Below are 20,897 nucleotides of genomic sequence, written 5' to 3'. Positions count from 1 at the left end.
TGCTATAATAATTCAGAGGACTTGTACTTAATTTGTGTCTTTACGTTAAGTTACTCCTACTATCAAGAAAAGTTTTCTTAACTAACTGCAGTTGATTAAATGCATCGTTGATGTCCATCCGATCTATTTTCGACTCCATTGAGCAATTAATCCCAATTTGATAAACTGCAGTCAGACACTCCTTGATGGACCTATACACATATTCTTCTATAGTTGTAAAAGTGATGCATTATTATGAATATGCTGTTTTTATAACTGAAAGGTTTGACATAACTTGGCTACACCTTTAATTCACCTAAGTGAACTAAAATCAGACTGTAGCATTATTCTATAATTCAGTTGACTTGTACTCAATTTGTGTCTTTATGCAAAGTTTCTCCTACCTTCAAGAAAAGTTCTCTTAACAAACTGCAGCTGATTAAATGCATCGTTGATGTCCATCCGATCTCTTGGCGATTCCATTGAGCAATTAATCCCAATTTGATAAACTGCAGTCAGGCACTCCTTGATGGACTTATACGTTCTCAGTTGGATGAGATCAGTTATCTCCATAACTTGGTCAGGTATAGCCGTCTTCACAAAACCATGGAGACTCAGACCATCACTGAACATTTCATGAGTAGGGTGCTTTCCTGTAAATGCCTCTAGTATGAGGATCCCGAAACTGTAGATATCACCGTATGTTGATGTTTGACTACCCAATCCATATTCTGCATTTAATAACAAACCACACTTGTAAAAATAAACACATGATTTTTGCTTCATGTAAAATAAAAAACACACATGATTTTTCGAAAAACAGCCATCAACAAGGTGGCCAGTGTTACAGAAATTGGAGTTACTCGGTTTTCGCAACTCGGTGAGTAATCGGTTTTTGCAACTCGGCGAGTACTCGGTCAAACTTGAAGGTGGCCTAGTAGTAAGGCGTAAAAAAGGTCTCGGGTTCAAACCTCACTATGTAAACACGTTGGGAGTGGCTAGGGCCTAGGGGAAGGGCGAAAATGGTTAATAAGTTACCTGGTTAAAACCACATGCGTCATAGTAAAAAATTACCCGGTAACATTACTAAAAATCTTACAAAATCTTCTTTAGTAGAATAAGTAATTGTGAACAAAAAGTCAAAAAGTGCATGCTTTGTAGGATAAGTAATTGTGAACAAAAAGTTTATATATTTATTTATAAAATAATGAGTTTGATGAAAAATTACCAGGAGCAGCATAACCAATCGTGCCTTTTACACCGAGCGAATTTGTGTGGCTTGTTGAAGAATCAAGTGCCGTATATTGAAAAAATCTTGCCAAGCCAAAATCACCAAGATGAGCAACCAAATCGACATCTAACAAAACATTACTAGGTTTGATATCACAATGAACCAACGGTGAACCACACTGGCAATGTATATAAACTAGGGCGCTAGCCACGTCGATCACAACGTTCAGCCTTTGAATGAAGTTTAGGGACCTTGTTTCCTCCTCGATATCTTGATTAACCACTCGATTATGATGTAACCACTCATCCAAACTGCCATTGACCATATATGCGTAGATAAGAGCCTTGAAGTCATTTCCATTATAATCAACACTTGAACAAGAAGTTATAATTTTCACAAGATTTCTGTGTCTAATCTTTCTCAAAGCTTCACATTCTGCTACGAACGTCTTATCAGCACCAGGAACTGCAAGTTTTAGTACCTTCACAACAATAGTTTCCGGTCCATTTATTTGGTTCAAAATTGCCTTATAGACGAGACTGAACTTTCCATGACCAATCAAGTTTGCCGACGAAAATCCATCTGTTGCTTCATGTAAGACTCTGTAAGAAATTCGTGGGAATTTTTCATTGTCCGAATTAGTACCCGAGGAAACCTTCTTACTGTATCTTCGTTTCCAAATTAAGTAAGAAACCAGAGCCACAACTAGCACGAAAATCGCGCCAAGTACTGAAATAATGATTATCATTGTATGAGAAATTTTGGTTTTTTTAGATGATTCTTGATCAATCGAACACTCAGGCAACTGAAATTCTGGAAATCCACCGCAGAGTTTAGCATTTCCGTTAATGGAAACTTTGGTTACATTTCTAAAAGCTCCTTTATCAGGCAACTTTCCCTCGAAACCATTAAAAGACAAGTTCAAACTGTCGAAGAACACAAAATCTCCTAGGAACTCCGGGATGGTCCCGGTTAAGTTGTTTCTTGAAAGATCGAGAACTTCTAGCCCTCTCAATGAGCTAAACGTGGACGGAATTTCACCTTCAAAGACGTTCCCCGAGATAGTTAGTACAACCAAACTCGTGCAAGCTCCAAGACTAGATGGAATCAACCTTGACAACTTGTTAATTGAAATGTTAAGCTTAACCAAATTTCGCAACTTTCCTACTTCTGAAGGAAGAGGACCCACAAAATGGTTATCAGAAAGGTCTAAGGTTGTTGTCAAGGAAGAAAGACCAAAAATTTCCTCAGGTATGAACTCACTGAGATAATTCCTATGAAGATCCAACAGCTCCAAGCCTTTACAGTTCGATAAACTTGATGGTATCGGTCCCACAAGATTATTACTATGTAAAGCGAGCACGCTTAACAGGGTGAGATTTCCTAATGACGAGGGTATAGAGCCAGATAAAAAGTTTCCTAAAAGAGACATTTCACCGACGTTTACCAGATTCCCAATTGAATCCGGAATTGTACCACTGAATAGGTTTGAGAACATAAACAATCTAGTTATCTTTACTAGTTGTCCGATCTCATAAGGGATACTTCCAGAAATCCAATTTCCTCCTATTGCGAGTTCCGTAAGTTGAGTGAAATTAAACATCGATTTAGGCAAAACTCCTCCGAGATTATTAGCACCGAAACCTAAAATACTTAAGTTAGTGCAGTTAGCTAAAGAGGATACAAAGTTCAAATCACCGAGTTTCCCATTTCCAAGATGATTAGTATTAACTGCAAACCTCGTCAATCTTGTTAGCCGATCGAAACTCGGTACGCTTCCAGTAAACTCATTTTCGTGGAGTGCTAGCCATTCAAGATTCGAGGCATTAGATAATGAAACTGGAATATGTCCAGTGAACTTATTTATCGGAAGATTTAGAACTACAAGACTAGGAAATCTTTGTGAAATGTCTTGAGGCAAATTCCCACCGATTTGATTGTCGGGCAAATCTATTGTCGTCAAGGATGAAATATTGAAAAACGGAGGAGGTAAAACGCCCGAAAGATTATTACTTGCGAACCCGAAATACAACAAATTAGACAACTGGCCTAGAGTATCAGGAATACTTCCATGAAAATTATTATCTGAACCAGATATAAGCGTAAGGGACGTAAAGTTTCCAATAAACTTGGGTATTTCTCCTGTTAGATTATTCGAGTCGAGATCACTGTATTGAAGCCTACCCAATGATTCAAATTCATTAGGAAAAATACCTACGAAATCGTTCCCACTAAGATTAAGTGCTATAAGATTTAGACACTGAGATATATTCGAAGGAATATCACCTGATAAAAGATTAGTCGAAATTTCTAGCCTTCTTAATCTCGATAACTTTCCAACTTCTTGTGGGATCTTGCCTGTAAATCTATTGTTGTATAGCACAAACGTTCTAAGAAACGACAGGTTACCAACTGCAGGTGATATTGTACCCGAAAATCCACCTGACGTCAAATTGAGTTTGACAACTCGTCTGTGCCTTGTACCACACACAACACCTGTCCAGTTGCAGAAATGGGTCGATTCATTCCATGTAGGCATGATTTGATATGGGTCAGATTTTATATGTGCTTTGACCGATAACAAGGCCAAATGATCGGTCTCACTTCCAGCATCAACAGAAAAAACCGATGGGACAAAACAAACCAAAATGAAACTAGAGAAGATGATATATTTATGATGTAGTGAATCGAGTTTTTTCATTGATGCAATCTTCTTTAAGAATCTTGCTTTGGTATTAATAGAGTGAATCAAGAATTGTTTGGAGTGTAATAAGGAAAGTTTTAAGGTGAGCAACACAATAAATAGGTTTAGTAGATGTGTTGGGAAATCTTTTAATTTAGTGGATTTATAAGATTAAATGTCTAAATAGTCCGGTATGAATGCTTATAATAAGGTGACATTCTGTAATTTTATAATCCATAAAGTTTTGTCCAATTCTATTGTTTATATACTAAAACTTTATTCTATTATATTTCCATATAACTTCATTCCATTATAATGCTTATAATAAGGTGTCTTATCTCTATCATATTCCATTGGGCAAGAGCCTTAGAAACCTCTCTATCATAGTGGCGGTAGGAACATATGGTCCACTGAGGAAAATGCCAGGCATTTTAGAATTTGCGACTTCAAAGTGTAACGTCATTATATCAAGATAGCCATTGTTTAAACTATAAGCTGCTATCTTAACATATCTTAAATAGTAATTTATCTAAGTTGCTCTAATACAAGTTGGTCCCGAACCAAACTAAGATAGTTATAGTAGAGGGGTGAATACAATCTTTTATATCAAAGAAAGTGTGTGATTTCGAACCTAGTTCTTTATTGATTTAATCCAAGAAATTCACGATTAGCTTAAGTGGAATTCACTAACCGGTTGAATACAGACTAATACTTAAATTGCTAAGAACGACTTAGATGTTGAGAAAAGCGACACCGAATTATAGCAAACCGCTAGTAATAATTGAAATAACGACAATAATAGGACACCGAGATTCAACTTGGAAAATCCAAAAAGGGTAAAAACCACGGGCAAAGAAAGAAACGTTTCACTAATTAGAATAATAGGAATTACACTTCTCTCTAATTACAAGGATAAACATTAATCTTTATATCTCTTGTAATTAGGAGATTACTCACAAACTCTCTAGTTATTCTTTTAGTACATGAAAAGAAAGAATTGATTTTGGAATGATTAAATGAGCATGCTTATGGTTCTATTTATACTTGAAATGAACCATGCATTCTACCTACCCATTCATGCATTCATACGTATGTATATGTAGATAAACCATGTGGTCAAAATAAATGGTAGGTTGCCTACCAAAAATGTTAGGTATGTTATGCCAACTTTGACTAATGAGGAAAGCCATCCACCTACTGATCAACATCCACCAACCATTCCATATTTGACAATCTCTCACTTGAAGGTTTGATTGAAGCTCAATAAATCTTCACACGATAATCCTTCTTTGCCAATGATGTTGCTTACGTTTCTGCTAGGCCGTATGAGGAACGACACCAAATAAACTTGCCACGATTGATTGACTTTGTTAGAAAATCAGCCACATTTTTATCAGTATGAATTTTCTGCATATCCACGGTTCCTTCTTCCACTTTCTCACGAACGAAGTGATACTGAACTCGTATATGCTTTGTCTTTGAATGAAATGCCGGATTCCTTGCAAGATGCAAGGCACTCTGATTGTCACAAAATAGAGTGATATTCTTTTGTTTGTGTCCGAGTTCCTCCAACAACATCTTCAACCATACTGCCTCTTTAGTAGCTTGAGTAGCTGCTACATATTCTACCTCTGTTGTTGACGTCGCCACAACTGACTGCAGTTTTGAAACTCAGCTTACTATTCCACCACAAAGTGTGAAAACATATGCAGTGGTAGATTTACTTTTATCGATATCACCTGCATAATCTGAATCAATATACCCTTTGACAATAAATTCCGGTTCCCCATAACATAATGCAACATCTAAGGTTCCCTTGATGTATTTAAGGATCCTCTTTACCGCATTCCAATGCTCTTTACCAGGATTCGCCATGTACCGACTAACTACTCCCACTGCATGTGCAATGTCTGGTCTTGTACATATCATTGCGAACATTAAACTTCCTTTTGCTGATGCATACGGTATACACGGAGGATAACTTGAGATTAGTAGGAAGTGGGGTTGAGATTGGCTTACTATCTTGCATATTGAAATGCTCCAAGATTTTCCTCAAATAATTCTTTTGAGAAAGCCAAATCTTCCTATTATCTCTGTCTCGGTGAATTTGCATCCCTAGAATCTTGTTTGCGGCACCCAAGTCTTTCATTTCAAACTCCTTAGCCAATTGAGACTTCAGCTTATTAATACGATCTTTGTTGGGGCCTGCAACCAACACGTCGTCTACATATAACAGCAAAATGACAAAATCATTGTCCCCGAACCTCTTGAAATATGCACAAGGGTCTGCATAAAGTCTGTTATATTCAAGGCTCATTATGAAAGAATCAAATCTCTTGTACCAACATCTCGGCGCCTGTTTGAGAATATACAGAGATTTCTTTAACCTGCAAACCAAGTTCTTTTTTCCTTGTAGTTCAAAACCTTCTGGTTGAAGCATATAAATTTCTTCTTCAAGATTTCCATGAAGAAATGCAGTTTTCACATCTAGCTGCTCTAGATGCAAATCAAATGTAGCACACATCGCTAGAACTACTCGAATTGTTGTAAGTCGAACCACAGGAGAAAATATTTCATTAAAGTCCGTACCTTCTTTCTGAGCATATCCTTTAACCACCAGTCTTGCACGATACCGCTCCACTTGATCAACGCCATTTCGCTTGATCTTATACACCCATTTATTTCCAATAGGTTTTCTACCTTTCGGCAATGGCACAAGTTCCCATGTTTTATTTTTATGAAGAGCTTCAATTTCTTCCTGCATAGCTGTCATCCACTAAGATGCATCTGAATGATTCAGTGCCTCGCGAAGAGTTGTTGGCTCTCCTTCCTCTGTTAGAAGACAATATGCAACATTGCTTTCCATAATATAATCCGAGTGCCACCCTGGACGTTTTCGTTCCCGATTAGAAATACGAATCGCTGGAGCTTCATCAACGACTACTTGATTTTCATCGTGCTCTGGTACTGCTTCAGAAGAATCGTTATGAAATTCATTTCCAACCTGTATCGGTGTAGTTTCTTTTGAAGTGCTAACATCTTCAAGATCTTTGTCTTCCCTAAAGATAACATCTCTGCTGATGACTACTTTGTGGGCTGTGGGGTCCCACAAGCGATACCCCTTAACTCCATCAGCATACCCCAAGAACAAACACTTTCTGGACTTTGAATTAAACTTTGTCGTTTCTTGAGAATTGTACATTGCGTACACAGGACTTCCAAATACATGAAGGTCAGAATAATTAACTGATTTTCCAGTCCACATCTCCATCGGCGATTTCAACTCAATTGCAGTTGATGGTGACCGATTTATCACAGCAGTAAGTACTGCGTCTGCCCAGAATGATTTTCAAGCTTGCAGTTGCCAACATCGCCCTTGTTCTATCTAACAAGGTTCTGTTCATCAGCTCTGCCACTCCGTTTTGTTGAGGAGTGTATGCCGTCGTGAACTGCCTTTTGATACCTTCTTGTTTGCAGAACTTATCAAATTCATCACCAGTGTATTCTCCTCCATTATCAGTCCTTAAACACTTGATCTTTTTACCAGATTCAAGTTCAACCCGCGCTTTGTAAAATTTAAAAACTTCAAACACATCCGCCTTTCTCTTGATTGGGTACACCCAACATCTCCTAGTGTAATCATCAATAAATGATACAAAATACTTTGCTCCTCCTAGGGATTGAACTGGTGCTTGCCACACATCAGAGTGAACCAATTCTAGAATCAATTTACTTCTAGAATTTGATGTGTTAAACTTCAGGCGATGCTGCTTGCTGATTACACAATGCTCACAGAAAGGTAGCGATACCTTTGTAAGACCAGGAATAATATTTCTTTCAACAAGAATCTTCATACCTTGCTCAGACATGTGTCCAAGCTTTTGATGCCATGTCATAGCAACTTTATCACTTGAACTATTCGAAGCAACAGATGCTCCTGATTCCTGTACCGTCTCGCCTTTCAGAATGTATAAATTAGCACCCACCTTTTCTCCTTTCATAAGTACAACCGCGCCTTTCTTGATTATCATGATCTTCTCATGTATCACAATCTTACAACCAAGATCATCCAATTGTCCTAAAGACAATAAGTTCTTCTTCAAACCCTCCACGTGTCGTACACCTTGAATAGTACAAACTGTACCATCGTCCATCTTCAGAATGATATCTCCAATTTCAATGATCTTTAGTTCATGATCATTGCAACTGTATACAGATCCTCCTGAGATACGTTCATATTGTTTGAACCATTCTCTTCTAGGGGTCATGTGAAAAGTAGCTCCCGAGTCAAATAACCAGACATCAACAAATGTCTTTCTGCCTTCATTTGCTACCACTGCCTCACTAATCAAAGCAGTCCCATCATCTGAAGTGCTTGCAATATTTCCTTGAGGATTTGAGTTATTTAAACTCCGACAATCCTTCTTCAGGTGACCTTTCTTGCCACAATTGTAGCATGTATAGGTCTTCTTCTTTTTAGACTTCCCTTTACCATGATTGTGACTCCCACTTGGGCCACGTTCCGTTGATCTCCCTCCTGACACCAATAAGGCCTCCACTTGTCGTGAACCGGCCTGTTTGCCCTCCTTGTTATTGCGCCGATTTTCTTCTTCTAGAATAGTAGCCGCAACTTCATCATAGACTAGATACTCCGAGAGAACATTATTGGTTAAGTTAATAATGAGTTGATCATACGAATCAGGTAGACTCTGAAGTAAAAGTTCAACACGCTCTTTTGGCTCTATATTGCAGCTTAATGAAGCGAGTTGAGAATATAGAGTATTCAAAGAATTAATGTGCTCATTAACTGAAGTAGATTCATTCATGCGTAACGCATAAAGTTTCCTCTTAAGGAATATCTTGTTGTGGAGTGATTTGGTCTCGTACAATTTTACGAGGTGATCCCAAATCTCTTTCGCCGTCTTCTTTTCTTCAATGCTAGACAAAACGCCATCTGCTAGTGCCAGATGAAGATTTGCGATAGCCTGGCCATCCATCTCTTCCCATTTTTCATCAGTGACTTCGACGGAACGTCCACTGATGGCCGCCAAACACTTATCCTTTCTCAGGATAGCTTTCATCTTTAGTTTCCATAACGAGAAGTTACTCCCGTTGAACTTTTCAATTTCGAATTTCGTAGACATTGCTATAATCACAATCTTCTTTTCGACAATACTATTTTTCCGAGAAATAGTACCCGAGAACTTTTATCGAGTGAAATTAATCTTACTTATTTTCTGATGTGGACGATCCACTCCCGTGGCAACCACAGAGCATACGATAAGTAGATTAATACACACTAGATATTAGAACCTTAGCTCTTGATACCACTTGTTGAGAAAAGCGACTCCGAATTATAGCAAACCGCTAGTAATAATTGAAATAACGACAATAATAGGACACCGAGATTTAACGTGGAAAACCCCAAAAGGGTAAAAATCACGGGCAAGGAAAGAAACGTTTCACTAATAAAAATAATAGGAATTACACTTCTCTCTAATTACAAGGATAAACATTAATCTTTATATCTCTTGTAATTAGGAAATTACTCACAAACTCTCTAGTTATTCTTTTAGTACATGAAAAGAAAGAATTGATTTTGGAATGATTAAATGAGCATGCTTATGGTTCTATTTATACTTGAAATGAACCATGCATTCTACCTACCCATTCATGCATTCATACGTATGTATATGTAGATAAATCATGTGGTCAAAATAAATGGTAGGTTGCCTACCAAAAATGTTAGGTATGTTATGCCAACTTTGACTAATGAGGAAAGCCATCCACCTACTGATCAACATCCACCAACCATTACATATTTGACAATAGAGCTGTTATAGTGAATACATTAAATGTTAAACAAACATACGATGTACTTTATCTAGCCCGTAGGCACTTTTTGTTGCATATCTCTCTTTTTTTTTTTGAAAAGCAAAACTTTATTAATCACGAAGTAATATTACAAGGTGCCTGTAGTTTGATACACGATATACTACAAATCACGATTGGATGATGAGTGAGCATCCATGAGGGCCTAAAGTACATGTAGAAAAGAATGAAAGACTCGACTAAACAAAATTAAAAACACGACTTTGGACTTGATAGCCACGATAACCAATCAATCGATCTACCACGTATTCTTCTCGAAATCCATTCAAACGATTTAACTTGTATCTCATTAAGGGCCAATGGAGCATATCTCTCTAATCGGTGCATGTGGCTATTTTGGGATATTCCCATAAACAAATACGTAGTATTTCTTAAATGTTGCAATAAAGCAAAATGTCAATATCCTCTGGTTAAAGGATCAATTCATCCTTCAGTGTTGACATTATCTAATTGTGCAATTTGTAATCGCAATTCAATCTTTGTTCTATATCTCGTCTTCATGTAAAACCACCTGCCACTTGATCTTTGATCTTCAACTTTGTCTTCGACTCCAATGAACGTTCAATGGTTTAGACAATTCAGGAAACAACTTATGTCTTGAGAAATAAACATAAATTGTCAAGGTGTTTTTTGTGCTTAGCCTTCTTTGTGCTGGCTAGTCTTTTGCTGACTCACCTTAGCTGACTATACGTTGTGCTAGCTATGTTAATTACAAATAGTTGTAATTGTTAAACTTCAATACTAAGATTTTACTTAAACAATTTTTTCTACCGAAGTAAAATGAAAACAGTTAAACTTGAACGCCAACAACATGTAGGACTAGAAGTTCAACCGCATGGCCTTTAATTTTATTTTATATTTGGCGAAAAGGAAAGAAAGCATTAAATAAGGAAACTTCATCGAAAATATGAATAGACCAAATAAGGATACAAGACATCTTGAAGCTTAGCACAACAATGATAAAGCTAAGCTTTCAAGCAAAAACCAAAAGGCCATATAAAAAACTTAAACCTTACTAGAGAGCACCCAACGATTACAATTCCGTACATAAATTGATGCCTAGAAACTTGAAGAAGATAGCCCATTGAAATACCTTCATCTTGATACTTCGAAGGACATACACGAACATGAATAACCTCAAGACTAATTGAGCCGTTTTTGTTAAACCACTTAAACCATTGAGAGATAACTGAAATTGACCAATTGACTTGAGCCACTGATTTAATTATGGACAAACAATAACGCATGACATAGAACTTCAGCTTCAAAGAAATTATTCTAATCCACCAACTAGTAATAACATACTACTAGATAAAAGATACAATCATTCTATTCTACAAACCCATGAACAATAGCTTAGAAAAAAAATCCTAATTGCCAAAGTGGAACATATAGTGGATGACTTAGGCGGAGAAGAGTTAGAAGACCTTGAGTCTTTGCCCACCCCACACTTAAACGTAAGTCAACAAAACTTCCAATGAACACAACCCACTTGAAACTCTCTCGATCACCACAACCTTAAAGGAAACCGGCAATAACTGATTTAAATCTGGTGAGCCAACACACTGGTTGAAACCCGATAAACTAAGAGAACGAACCACACCCCATAAACAGACCACCATCAATTGCGGCAGACAACCTTTATACCGAGGACACACAATGGACACGAAAACTAACTCTCCATTTCCACATATTGATAAGAAATAAGCACCTTATCAGCCTTTATACCTATTGACTGAATATTGTATCCAAATTTCGTTTTAGTTGGTTGTATTAATTACATTACTTACCATAGATTCTTGTACAGTCACAAAATCAACTTGAAACCGTGAGACCCTGAATTCCACCATTTTGCCCCTCGATTTGCACCCTAAGCCTTGGGTGTTCCAAGAGGCAATCCTCATGAAAATTCTTTACGTTTTAGCTTGTTGTTAGCGACCAAGCTGTTCATCACACTGCCAAATTTGCCCAACATAACTTTTTGAGTTCTGCCACATGTTTTGTAAAAACAATATTATTTTTTTTATTGTACGTGTTTATTCAAAAGTCTTTGTTCACCCAAAAGTCTTTGAGAAAGAATACTGAGTGGGCTGCAAGTTAAGAGATTTCAAGAATCATCAATCCATAAATTTAAAGTGTGATAAAAAAAAATCCATAAAGTTGAAGTGTGATAATAACAAATCCATAAAGTTAAAGTGTGGTGATAAGGTTTTAGTTGGGTACAATGAATTTAGGAATTTCGGCATCAACCTATTAGATTATTTTATCTTTTAGTATGTTGTTGCAACACTGTTTATATACATGAGTAAGTATGTATTTATTTATCTTCATAGAGTGGCAATTTATATAAAAAGATTTGAAAAATACTTTTAACTCTAGATTCAATAGAATTGTTTCTTTGATCTACAAATATTTATAACACAGTTACATAGATAAGAGATGAAAGTGTAATTTATAATCTTGATTACTATTTCATATATACATGAGATTATAATAAAGAAGTGATTCCTGATTCATTTTTCTTATTTTCTAAAAAATTTCATAATACAGTTAAAAAAAAGTGTGTGTGAATCATTTAAGACGCGCGAGTAATCCATATATGAGCAATGGTGTATGATATGAATAATATGACAATAAGGGATCATGATCATGAATGTGATAATTTAACAGTTGTAGGTAGTATGAAAATTACTATTGAAAAATGTAACTGTATGATTAATGCACATGAATTTCAATCTTTCATAGCTTGTTTCAACCCGGTTAATGCACTAGGTCATAATGTAAATCACTAGAACGTATATCAATAATGAAGAGGCTATGGTAATCTAACTGGTTGTTTACTTTTATTTGATTAAGTCATGTTATACGTATGGATAGATATATGGATATAAATGACTATATGAAATAATTCAGTGATAGTAAAATGATGTTTATGTTTACTTTTATTGCTTAATAATATACCTTAATGATGTAATCGACAAGTTTACCTCCTTAGTAATTATCCTTCCTAGTGATCATAAAAATAAAATTTGCAAACGTATAATCAAGACCATCGATTTTGTTGGTCGTAAAAGCACATCAACATTTTACTCCACTAAAACGTAAATCATTACATTTACTCCATTAAAACGTAAATCATTACATTTTCTCCACTAAAACATTAATAAATAAAAAATGAAAAGAATGAGAAAAACCTAAAAAAAATTCATCTTCATCTTCATCACCTTCACAAGCACCACCAAATTCATTTCAATTCAACCATTAACAAACCTAACAATTTAAAAAATTAACTTTAATTGCCACATCCAACAAACACTTACTTCTAATTGCTAAGCCACAAATTAAAAATAAAATATAAATAAATAATGAGCACTATAACTATAAAATATTGCTAATCAAGTTAAGCGTATGTTGACAATCGACCTTCATGTTAATGTTAGAATGAAAAATTAAAAGAAGAAATGCAAACCTGGATTATTAGGATCAGTGAAGTTGTCTACATAATCTCCTAATTGTACAAGAGATCACATGAGTAAAGAAACACAGTAGATTACAGCACAACTAGTCTTCAAGCTCAACAGCTACATGCTCAAGATATAAGTAAATTGTTGCTTTCAATTTCAATGAATATCGTAATAAGGCTCCTTGCGTTACTTGAGATTTAAGCCGTTAAAAATGCACTCTATAAATACAGATTAGCTCAATGTAATAGATATTCTCATTTTTAATTGTTTTTATGATAACAGAGCCAACGAATTGAAATCAATGTAGGATGTATTAGTGGTCACATACAACAGTAGTAAGGACAAATTACAAACCTTTGATTTACACGTTAGCTCGAACTGAAACAGGTAACAACATGCTAATTAAAGATCTGTGCTAAACCGCAGTAGCCACGAACCACCACCGAACTCATCCGCCGGAGCATCGTGGATGAAAAGCGACAAATCGAATTATAGGAGAAAAAAAAGCATAAAAAGGAGAATCCTGAGTGGCGGCAGCCGGAGGTAATCCGGAGGTCGCCATCAACAACGGCGGAGATGAGCTAGGGTTTGGGGAAATGGCAGCCGATGGAAATGTCGCAACAGGTATCGGTTTTGGGAAGTTTATTTTCAACCCTTCATCTCTTACTTATTAACTATTAAACTCGCATTTTTCTTCTGTACATTAACATTGAGTCCCTTTACACAATTAAATTAGATTGTGATTCTCATCATCAGTCAGTTAACTATGTGATATGTGATTAACAGCTCATTAGTCAGTTAATAATTAAAATGTGGACTGTATAACCTTACAAAAGTTACTAACCATCCCTTGTAAAATCAAAACAATGTTTAAGAGTTTTAAAACTCACAAATTCTCATGAAACATAGGAACAAACCTCCAATCGTCTAGTTGGTCTTAACACTACTTTTAGCATATATCTATGTGGTGAAGAAAGTGACACTAATTTTAGCATTGGTAATTTTCACCATTTCATGCTCTATTTAATAAGTGTACACATTTTATTAGTTGCTTAATAAACTAATAAAAAATTGAAAGGAAAAAAAAAAAAAAAAAAAGACATTCGAGGACAAACGAAATAGTACGCAACTTTCATGGATAAAATATAGGGATAATAATTTAATCTATTTAATAAGTGTACACATTTCATTGGTTGCTTAATAAACTAATACTAATGTAAATTAGAAAAGACATTTAAGGAGAAACGAAATAGTGCTCAACTTTCTAATTTAGTATATAGGGATAGAATAATATTTAGAATCTTCTTTTCTAAGGAAAAAAATTACTCCCTCCGTCTTATCTTGATAGTTCAGTATTCTTTTTTGAGTTGTCTCAATAATTCACTTCTATAAATAGATAAGAATAATAAGGTAGATTTCCTTTATGCCCTTAACTTTTGAATATAAGACAAAAAGATAGATAAAAAGTAAGGGTTAAATTGTAAAATAAAGAAAAAAAACATGTGACAATCATTTTTTCTTAAATTGTGAGTTTTTTATATGTAGACTATCAATATAAGACGGATGGAGTAATATTTAGTCCCTTACACAGTTACATTACAATACTACACACACTAATCATTTAGATTATGATTCTCCTATAAAAATCACTAAAAATTTACATTTGAAGATCCGTCCCCAACTAAAATAGCCTCGGAGAAAGCAATGATCTAAATAACCTTAAAATTATTAAATTCTCACTTTTATCACATAACTTACTACTATCTAGTAGTAAAACAACAGGGAACCATCAAAATCTAAATAACCTTAAAATTAATAAATTGTCTTACCTTTATCACATAACTTACTATCTATTAGTAGTTTTTTTTTTTTTTCTTTTTTCTTTTTTTTTTGGCAAAAATAACGATAGCATATAAAGTCTTTTCATCAATCGATGAAAAAGAAGAACAAAAGTACAATCGATCCTAACACAAACCAAGGCTCGGAAGCACTAAACGAACCATATTGCTAAACAAAGAGCCTAAGGTAACTAAACTCAAGCTTTAGTCAACGTGACACTAAAACGAACACGCCACACAATCAAACAACAAAACCCAGAACCAAATCCAGATCTAACTAAAAAACTACAAACATAAAAATGAACCAAATAAAAAAGCCCCGACAACATTTTTACCTTTACCTTTCCGAGTCTTTATGATCGGCTTAACAACCACACCGTCCACCTTCAAACATTTAAATTTCTTACCTCCCCGATTTTCAATCGCGTATGATGATACTTTAGTCGAAGCGTTACCAATCCTGATACCCGGCACGGGAGTAGGAAGCGAGCCTTCCTTTTCTAGACTTTCAAAGAAACCGATGTTCCGATCCACTTCAACTAGCCTGGGACCGTTGTTGTTGGCCTCACCATGATCTTCTTCGTCCCGAAGTGCAAACTCGTTGACACCTTCCTTAATATTCATGTTCTTCGACACTAGATTAGTCTTTGAAATACTTGTAGAAGCAAATGAGACATCAACTGCCTTTCCTAAATTAAACTTTGAGGCATTAACAACTAACACAGGAGGCTCATTTTAGGTGAAACAATAACCTCATCTATCACCACTTCATTAGGCACCGAACCAAACTGTAATCTGGAACCGGTGTCAACTTTAGGCTCATTCAAAAGTTTAAATAAGGCATCACCAAAAACCCCTACATCTTCATCATTTTGTAGACAAACAGACACACCTGCTTTAACTAGTTTCTCTACCCTAGCCACACCTTGATCCACATTACAAATAGAAGCCGCCTCAACACCAACCGGAGACAAGTTCTAAGTCGGGGACACAATTAAATTAACCACGTTATTCGAAGGAGCATCGAGACTCCCAGATTGGAACACACCTCCATCATCTAGTGCTTCATTCGCAGCTCCACAATTCTTACCATTTTCTGTTTGAATAGAATCTGAACAACTAGCTTTCTCCGCCTCAACTTCCGAACTAGACAAAATAACACAATTCGAGCTAACCAAAGCATCATGAGAGAAACACAAGCTCGTGACCGTCTCTAAATCTGACAACGCACCAAGTTCATTCACCCAAACATGAACCCTAGACTGATCCCGATCATCCAAGTCTACCTCCACCATCTCGTGAATGTGTTTGACGTATGTACACTTGACGAAAGCATACAAGGAACCAAAGTTACTAAGGCTGGACGTTGACTTTGCAACCGATAACACGTGACCGATTAGTCCCGCAACCTTCAAAGCATTCTCTGTCGAAACGAACGATGCCGAAACACCAACCATCTCAACCTACGCGAATCGAAAAAAGTTCCTAGCAAGTGACGAGAATGGAGAAATCATAACAAACCCATCATTTCTAGCATTCAAAAGCCTGTTAAAATTATCCAAATTGGAACAAACAACCACACAACAAAATAACCCAATTTTACTGACACCCTTAACCACAATCGAGTTCTTGATCAAAAACTTAGTGACCTTTTCTTCAGACAATGGCATATCGTCAACTAGAATAACACTACCTTCTAACCGATCTAAGACGCAGGAATTAGGTGATAACTTACACCGTAACTTGGATGACGTCGGAATACGAGGTTTGCCGGAGACAGAAATTGCACCTTTTCGGGATGGCCACCCAACAAAAATGGGATGACCGAAGATACGAGGCCCATTAAGAGTTGAAACAGCAGCAATTGCAGCAGAGTCTTCAACGTAAGAGACGAAGGCATGCCTTCTTCCATGCCAATATTTGATTTCGGACAAAACACCTACCTTTCCAAACGTGCTTTCGATCATATGGCGAGTAGTAGTCTTTTCCAAACGACCCACAAAAACGGTGCTTCCATGGTGGCCATTGCTGGAGTCGTTCACCGGAGCGTTCTCAGGAATCTCACCCGCAACACCAAAAAGTCCATTCGACTGAACCGAAGAGGAATCCGGGTTGGAAAGAGGACAACGTAGTGAAGACGAGGGTATATCGGACACTGGATTGGTGACTGAAATGGTAGGCTGGTTTGAAAAAGGAGGGATGTGAAATTTTGAATTTGAAAGGGGTGTATGTTGGGGGGGAAAGTTTGGGAGAGAAAAGTTCATGTTTTCCGTACTATTATGTCACGAAACAAAGCTGTCTTCAAGAATGTTCCATGGAATACGGCTTCTACTTTAACCAATATTCAATCGACAAGTTTCAGATGGATCTCTAAACGCTTAAAAAAGGCTCCGTTGGATTGGCACCAATGGCTTATAAACCCACTTTTCTACATTTCATCGTCACAATTTAGATCCGGAATTGGCTAATTCTTTTTTAGTGATATTCGTGTTCCTCGTTTCGCTTTGTATTTAGTTCCTTTAGCGGGTTTTGTTACTTTTTTCTCATAGGTTTTCGAGGTTTCTTTGGGCTCCTCTGTTATCCGAAATATTTGTTCGTTTTGATATAATACTTGTTTTTTTTTTTTTTTAAATGTGTTAAAGATACCTTTTTTTTAAGAAAAAACTAAGTTGGTAAGGTTACTTGCAAAGGTAAGAAGAATTGCGAGTGGCATGGTATCACCTCATTTTTTTTGTAATTTTTAACGGTAGGAAGATTGTAGATGCAAATAAGGTCATTAAACTAGTTCAAATTATTACTTCTTTATATACTATTTGCCTCTCTATTAAACGACATCTCAGTATCTCACACAAACCATGTAATCATATACTATCTCTCACAAGTGCACTAACCATAACCATATACTAAGTACTATATTATTATTGTTTTATTATTTATAATTATTTATAATTAATTATAATTATTTAATATTCTAGTAAAATTTTAAGATATTTTCTTTTTTAATTTGGTTAACAAATATATTATTTTATTAGCTTCTTCGACTAGAGGTTATGCTAACTATTTATGACAATTAATTTGATATATCTTTTAAAGGAATACTAATAATAAAAATAGGATAAAATATATATAGGTATTGAACAATCATCAATATGCGTATTATTATCTTATATACTAAAAGTCACCCAAAATTTGGTCGTTTTATTCTCAATCCACTGTCGTTTTCTCCTCCAACGACTAAGTTTCGCTATCCTTTTATTTAAAACCCTAATTACTACATCTCCCATCTCCTCAATACACATAAAAAAGCCTACAAGTTATTTTTATAAATTATTGAAATTGTGTTTAAAGTATAAAGTGAAATCATTTTCAACAACAACGCGCGGGCATAATACAACTTGTCTCAAAATGCAAGTGATAAGACATGAGTGATGATCCGTACACAACTAATTTTTAGCCATACACAACCAAACATGCTTATAGTGTGGTATTGTACAACATCATAAGCCATATTTGGTTGTGTATGACTACAATTTTGTTGTGTAAGGATCACTCCCCTAAGATATTAATAACAAGCCTAACAGCTTCAACATCAATATCTCAAAGCAGGAAGAATATGGAACCAAGACAACCGTGAAAAGAATGTTATTTTCGGAAAATGAAGACAAAGATCCCAAGAAAAAAAGAAATAGCCGTAAAACATTCTCTGTATATGTAACAAAATAAACACGACAATCGTCGTAGCCATTTTGTTTATGTAAATAACTAGTTTTGGAGGTCCGTGCTTCGCTACGGAGATCAAATCCACATACACATATAATTTCAATACTTTTCTTAATCAATAATAAATAAACGGGTTATAAAATAAGGTAAATTATAAGTCGACTTCCAAAAATAGATAAAAATAATCATTACCTTTTGTATATAAGATACAAATATAGGTAAAAGTAAGTGGTTAAATGGTAAAGTAAATAAAAAGTATAATATAATGAATGTAATGTTTTAAACTGTGTATTTTTACCTAAAGACTATTAATATTGGACCGATGAGTAACATATAACAATATTTTATAATACTTAAAAAAGTAAACAAATTTTCTATTTTGTATGTAATATTTGTATATGTTTGGTTTCATATTGGTCGGATGTCTCTTTGGAAGCAATCTCTCTAACCGTCAAAGAGAGAGATGACTTTCTCTGCTTTTGTGAGTGTTTCACTTGGGGTGGAGAAACGACTTTTCTTTATTCAAGGATAGATGAAGGATTATCTACGTCTCACCTCTCCTGTAACCCATATATGTGGGATTGAGTTTTGTTGTTGTATTATTGTGCACACCAAATTATATATTTTAAAGAAAAATCAAAGAAATCATTTGTTCAATTACTCGACCAACGTTTAACCTCCAAAACCCACCAATGGGCCTCTGGGCTGGCCCGTCTACTAAAAACCCTAATCAGACTATATATTATATAAACAAAATCACTTTTTCATTTATTAACTCATTTCTCCAGTGTTCTTTCTCCCTTCTCTCATCCCATATTCCCCATTCTCCTTCTCATTCTTTTCTTGTTATTCTTGTACTTATCATCTACTAAATGTCTAATATCTAATTAGGTAATTAAAATTAGTTCGTTATGAATACTTGGAATATTGAAGGTTTCTAGATCTGTTGTATAATCCTTTTAGCCACACGACTTCATTTTAGTTAATCTAGTTTGTTTAAAATTATGCTATGATGTATGTATATATATATATATATATATATATATATATATATATATATATATATATATATATATATATATATATATATATATATATATATATATATATATATATACATATATATATAGGGGCAGGATCAATGGGGAAGTAACAAATCGGGGGGAAGCAACAAAAAAAAAATTCGTTTTTTTTTTTGAAATTTTTTTTTCTGGCATCAAGATCAGACGAAAATATGAACATTTAGAAGAGACACTTCATGATGAATGTTATTATTTAGGCGGGAAAACGATTGACAAAAATAACATTCAAGATAATATTGTTCGTGAAGAATATGAACTTTTTTTTCATGTTTAATAAACCCAAAACACCAAACCCAAAACTCTAAACCCTAAATCCTAAACTCTAAACCGTTCGTGTTAAAAACTCAATCTAAATCCTAAATCTAAACCCTAAATCTAAACCCTAAACCCTAAATTTCTAAACCCGAATATCTAAACCCTATAAACCCTAATATCTAAACCCCAATAGCTAAAACCTCAAAATACGCTCGAAAAATACGATAAGTGTTATATATTACTTCTTCGAGCATTTTCCCGCCAAAATAAAAACATGTATCACAAAGTGTCTCTACTAAATGTTCATATTTTCATCTCATCTATAATGTTCGTTAACAAAGTTTTTTCAAAAAACGAAAAAAAAAAAGTTTTTGCTTCCCCCAGCTTCCCCCCGATTGGTTACTTCCCTCTTGATCCTACCCCTATATATATATATATATATATATATATATATATATATATATATATATATATATATATATATATATATATATATATATTTTTTTTTTTTTTTTTTAGTTTTTCGACTCAAATTTTTGTTTGTATATCGATATACATAATATGTATATTTATAGTTGCAAAATATAGAGCAACTTTATTTATCTATGGATTTATATTTATACTCCATTGTGGTAAGGGAAAACCCAAAAGATTTATATTTTATACTCCATTGTGGTAAGGGAAAGAAAAAAAAATTTATACTCCATTGTGGTAAGGGAAAACCAAAAAAAAAAGGCTACAGTAGCTACAGTG

At 35.1% G+C, this 20,897-nt stretch overlaps 1 protein-coding gene across 1 annotated transcript; it reads right to left on the bottom strand.

The window, feature by feature from the left end:
• Window positions 1-363: 363 nt before the first annotated feature.
• Window positions 364-3,911, bottom strand: LOC139876183 (uncharacterized). Its single transcript, XM_071863478.1, has 2 exons — window positions 1,208-3,911; window positions 364-710 (listed from the first exon to the last, which is right to left on the bottom strand). The coding sequence occupies exons 1-2, from the start codon at window positions 3,909-3,911 to the stop codon at window positions 364-366; spliced, it is 3,051 nt and encodes a 1,016-aa protein (XP_071719579.1).
• Window positions 3,912-20,897: the final 16,986 nt, after the last annotated feature.

The sequence above is a fragment of the Rutidosis leptorrhynchoides genome, chromosome 11 (assembly GCF_046630445.1).
Source record: "Rutidosis leptorrhynchoides isolate AG116_Rl617_1_P2 chromosome 11, CSIRO_AGI_Rlap_v1, whole genome shotgun sequence".
In the NCBI taxonomy this organism is placed as follows: domain Eukaryota; kingdom Viridiplantae; phylum Streptophyta; class Magnoliopsida; order Asterales; family Asteraceae; genus Rutidosis; species Rutidosis leptorrhynchoides.
The sequence above is the reverse complement of the archived record's forward strand: the minus strand, read 5'-3'. Positions and strand labels throughout refer to the sequence as shown.

Excerpts from the sequence above, each read along its gene's own strand:
- LOC139876183 (XM_071863478.1), bottom strand. The coding sequence starts at position 3,911 with ATGAAAAAACTCGATTCACTACATCATAAATATATCATCTTCTCTAGT. Across the intron at positions 711-1,207 it reads GATTGGTTATGCTGCTCCTG|AATATGGATTGGGTAGTCAA; the intron begins GTAATTTTTCAT and ends TATTAAATGCAG.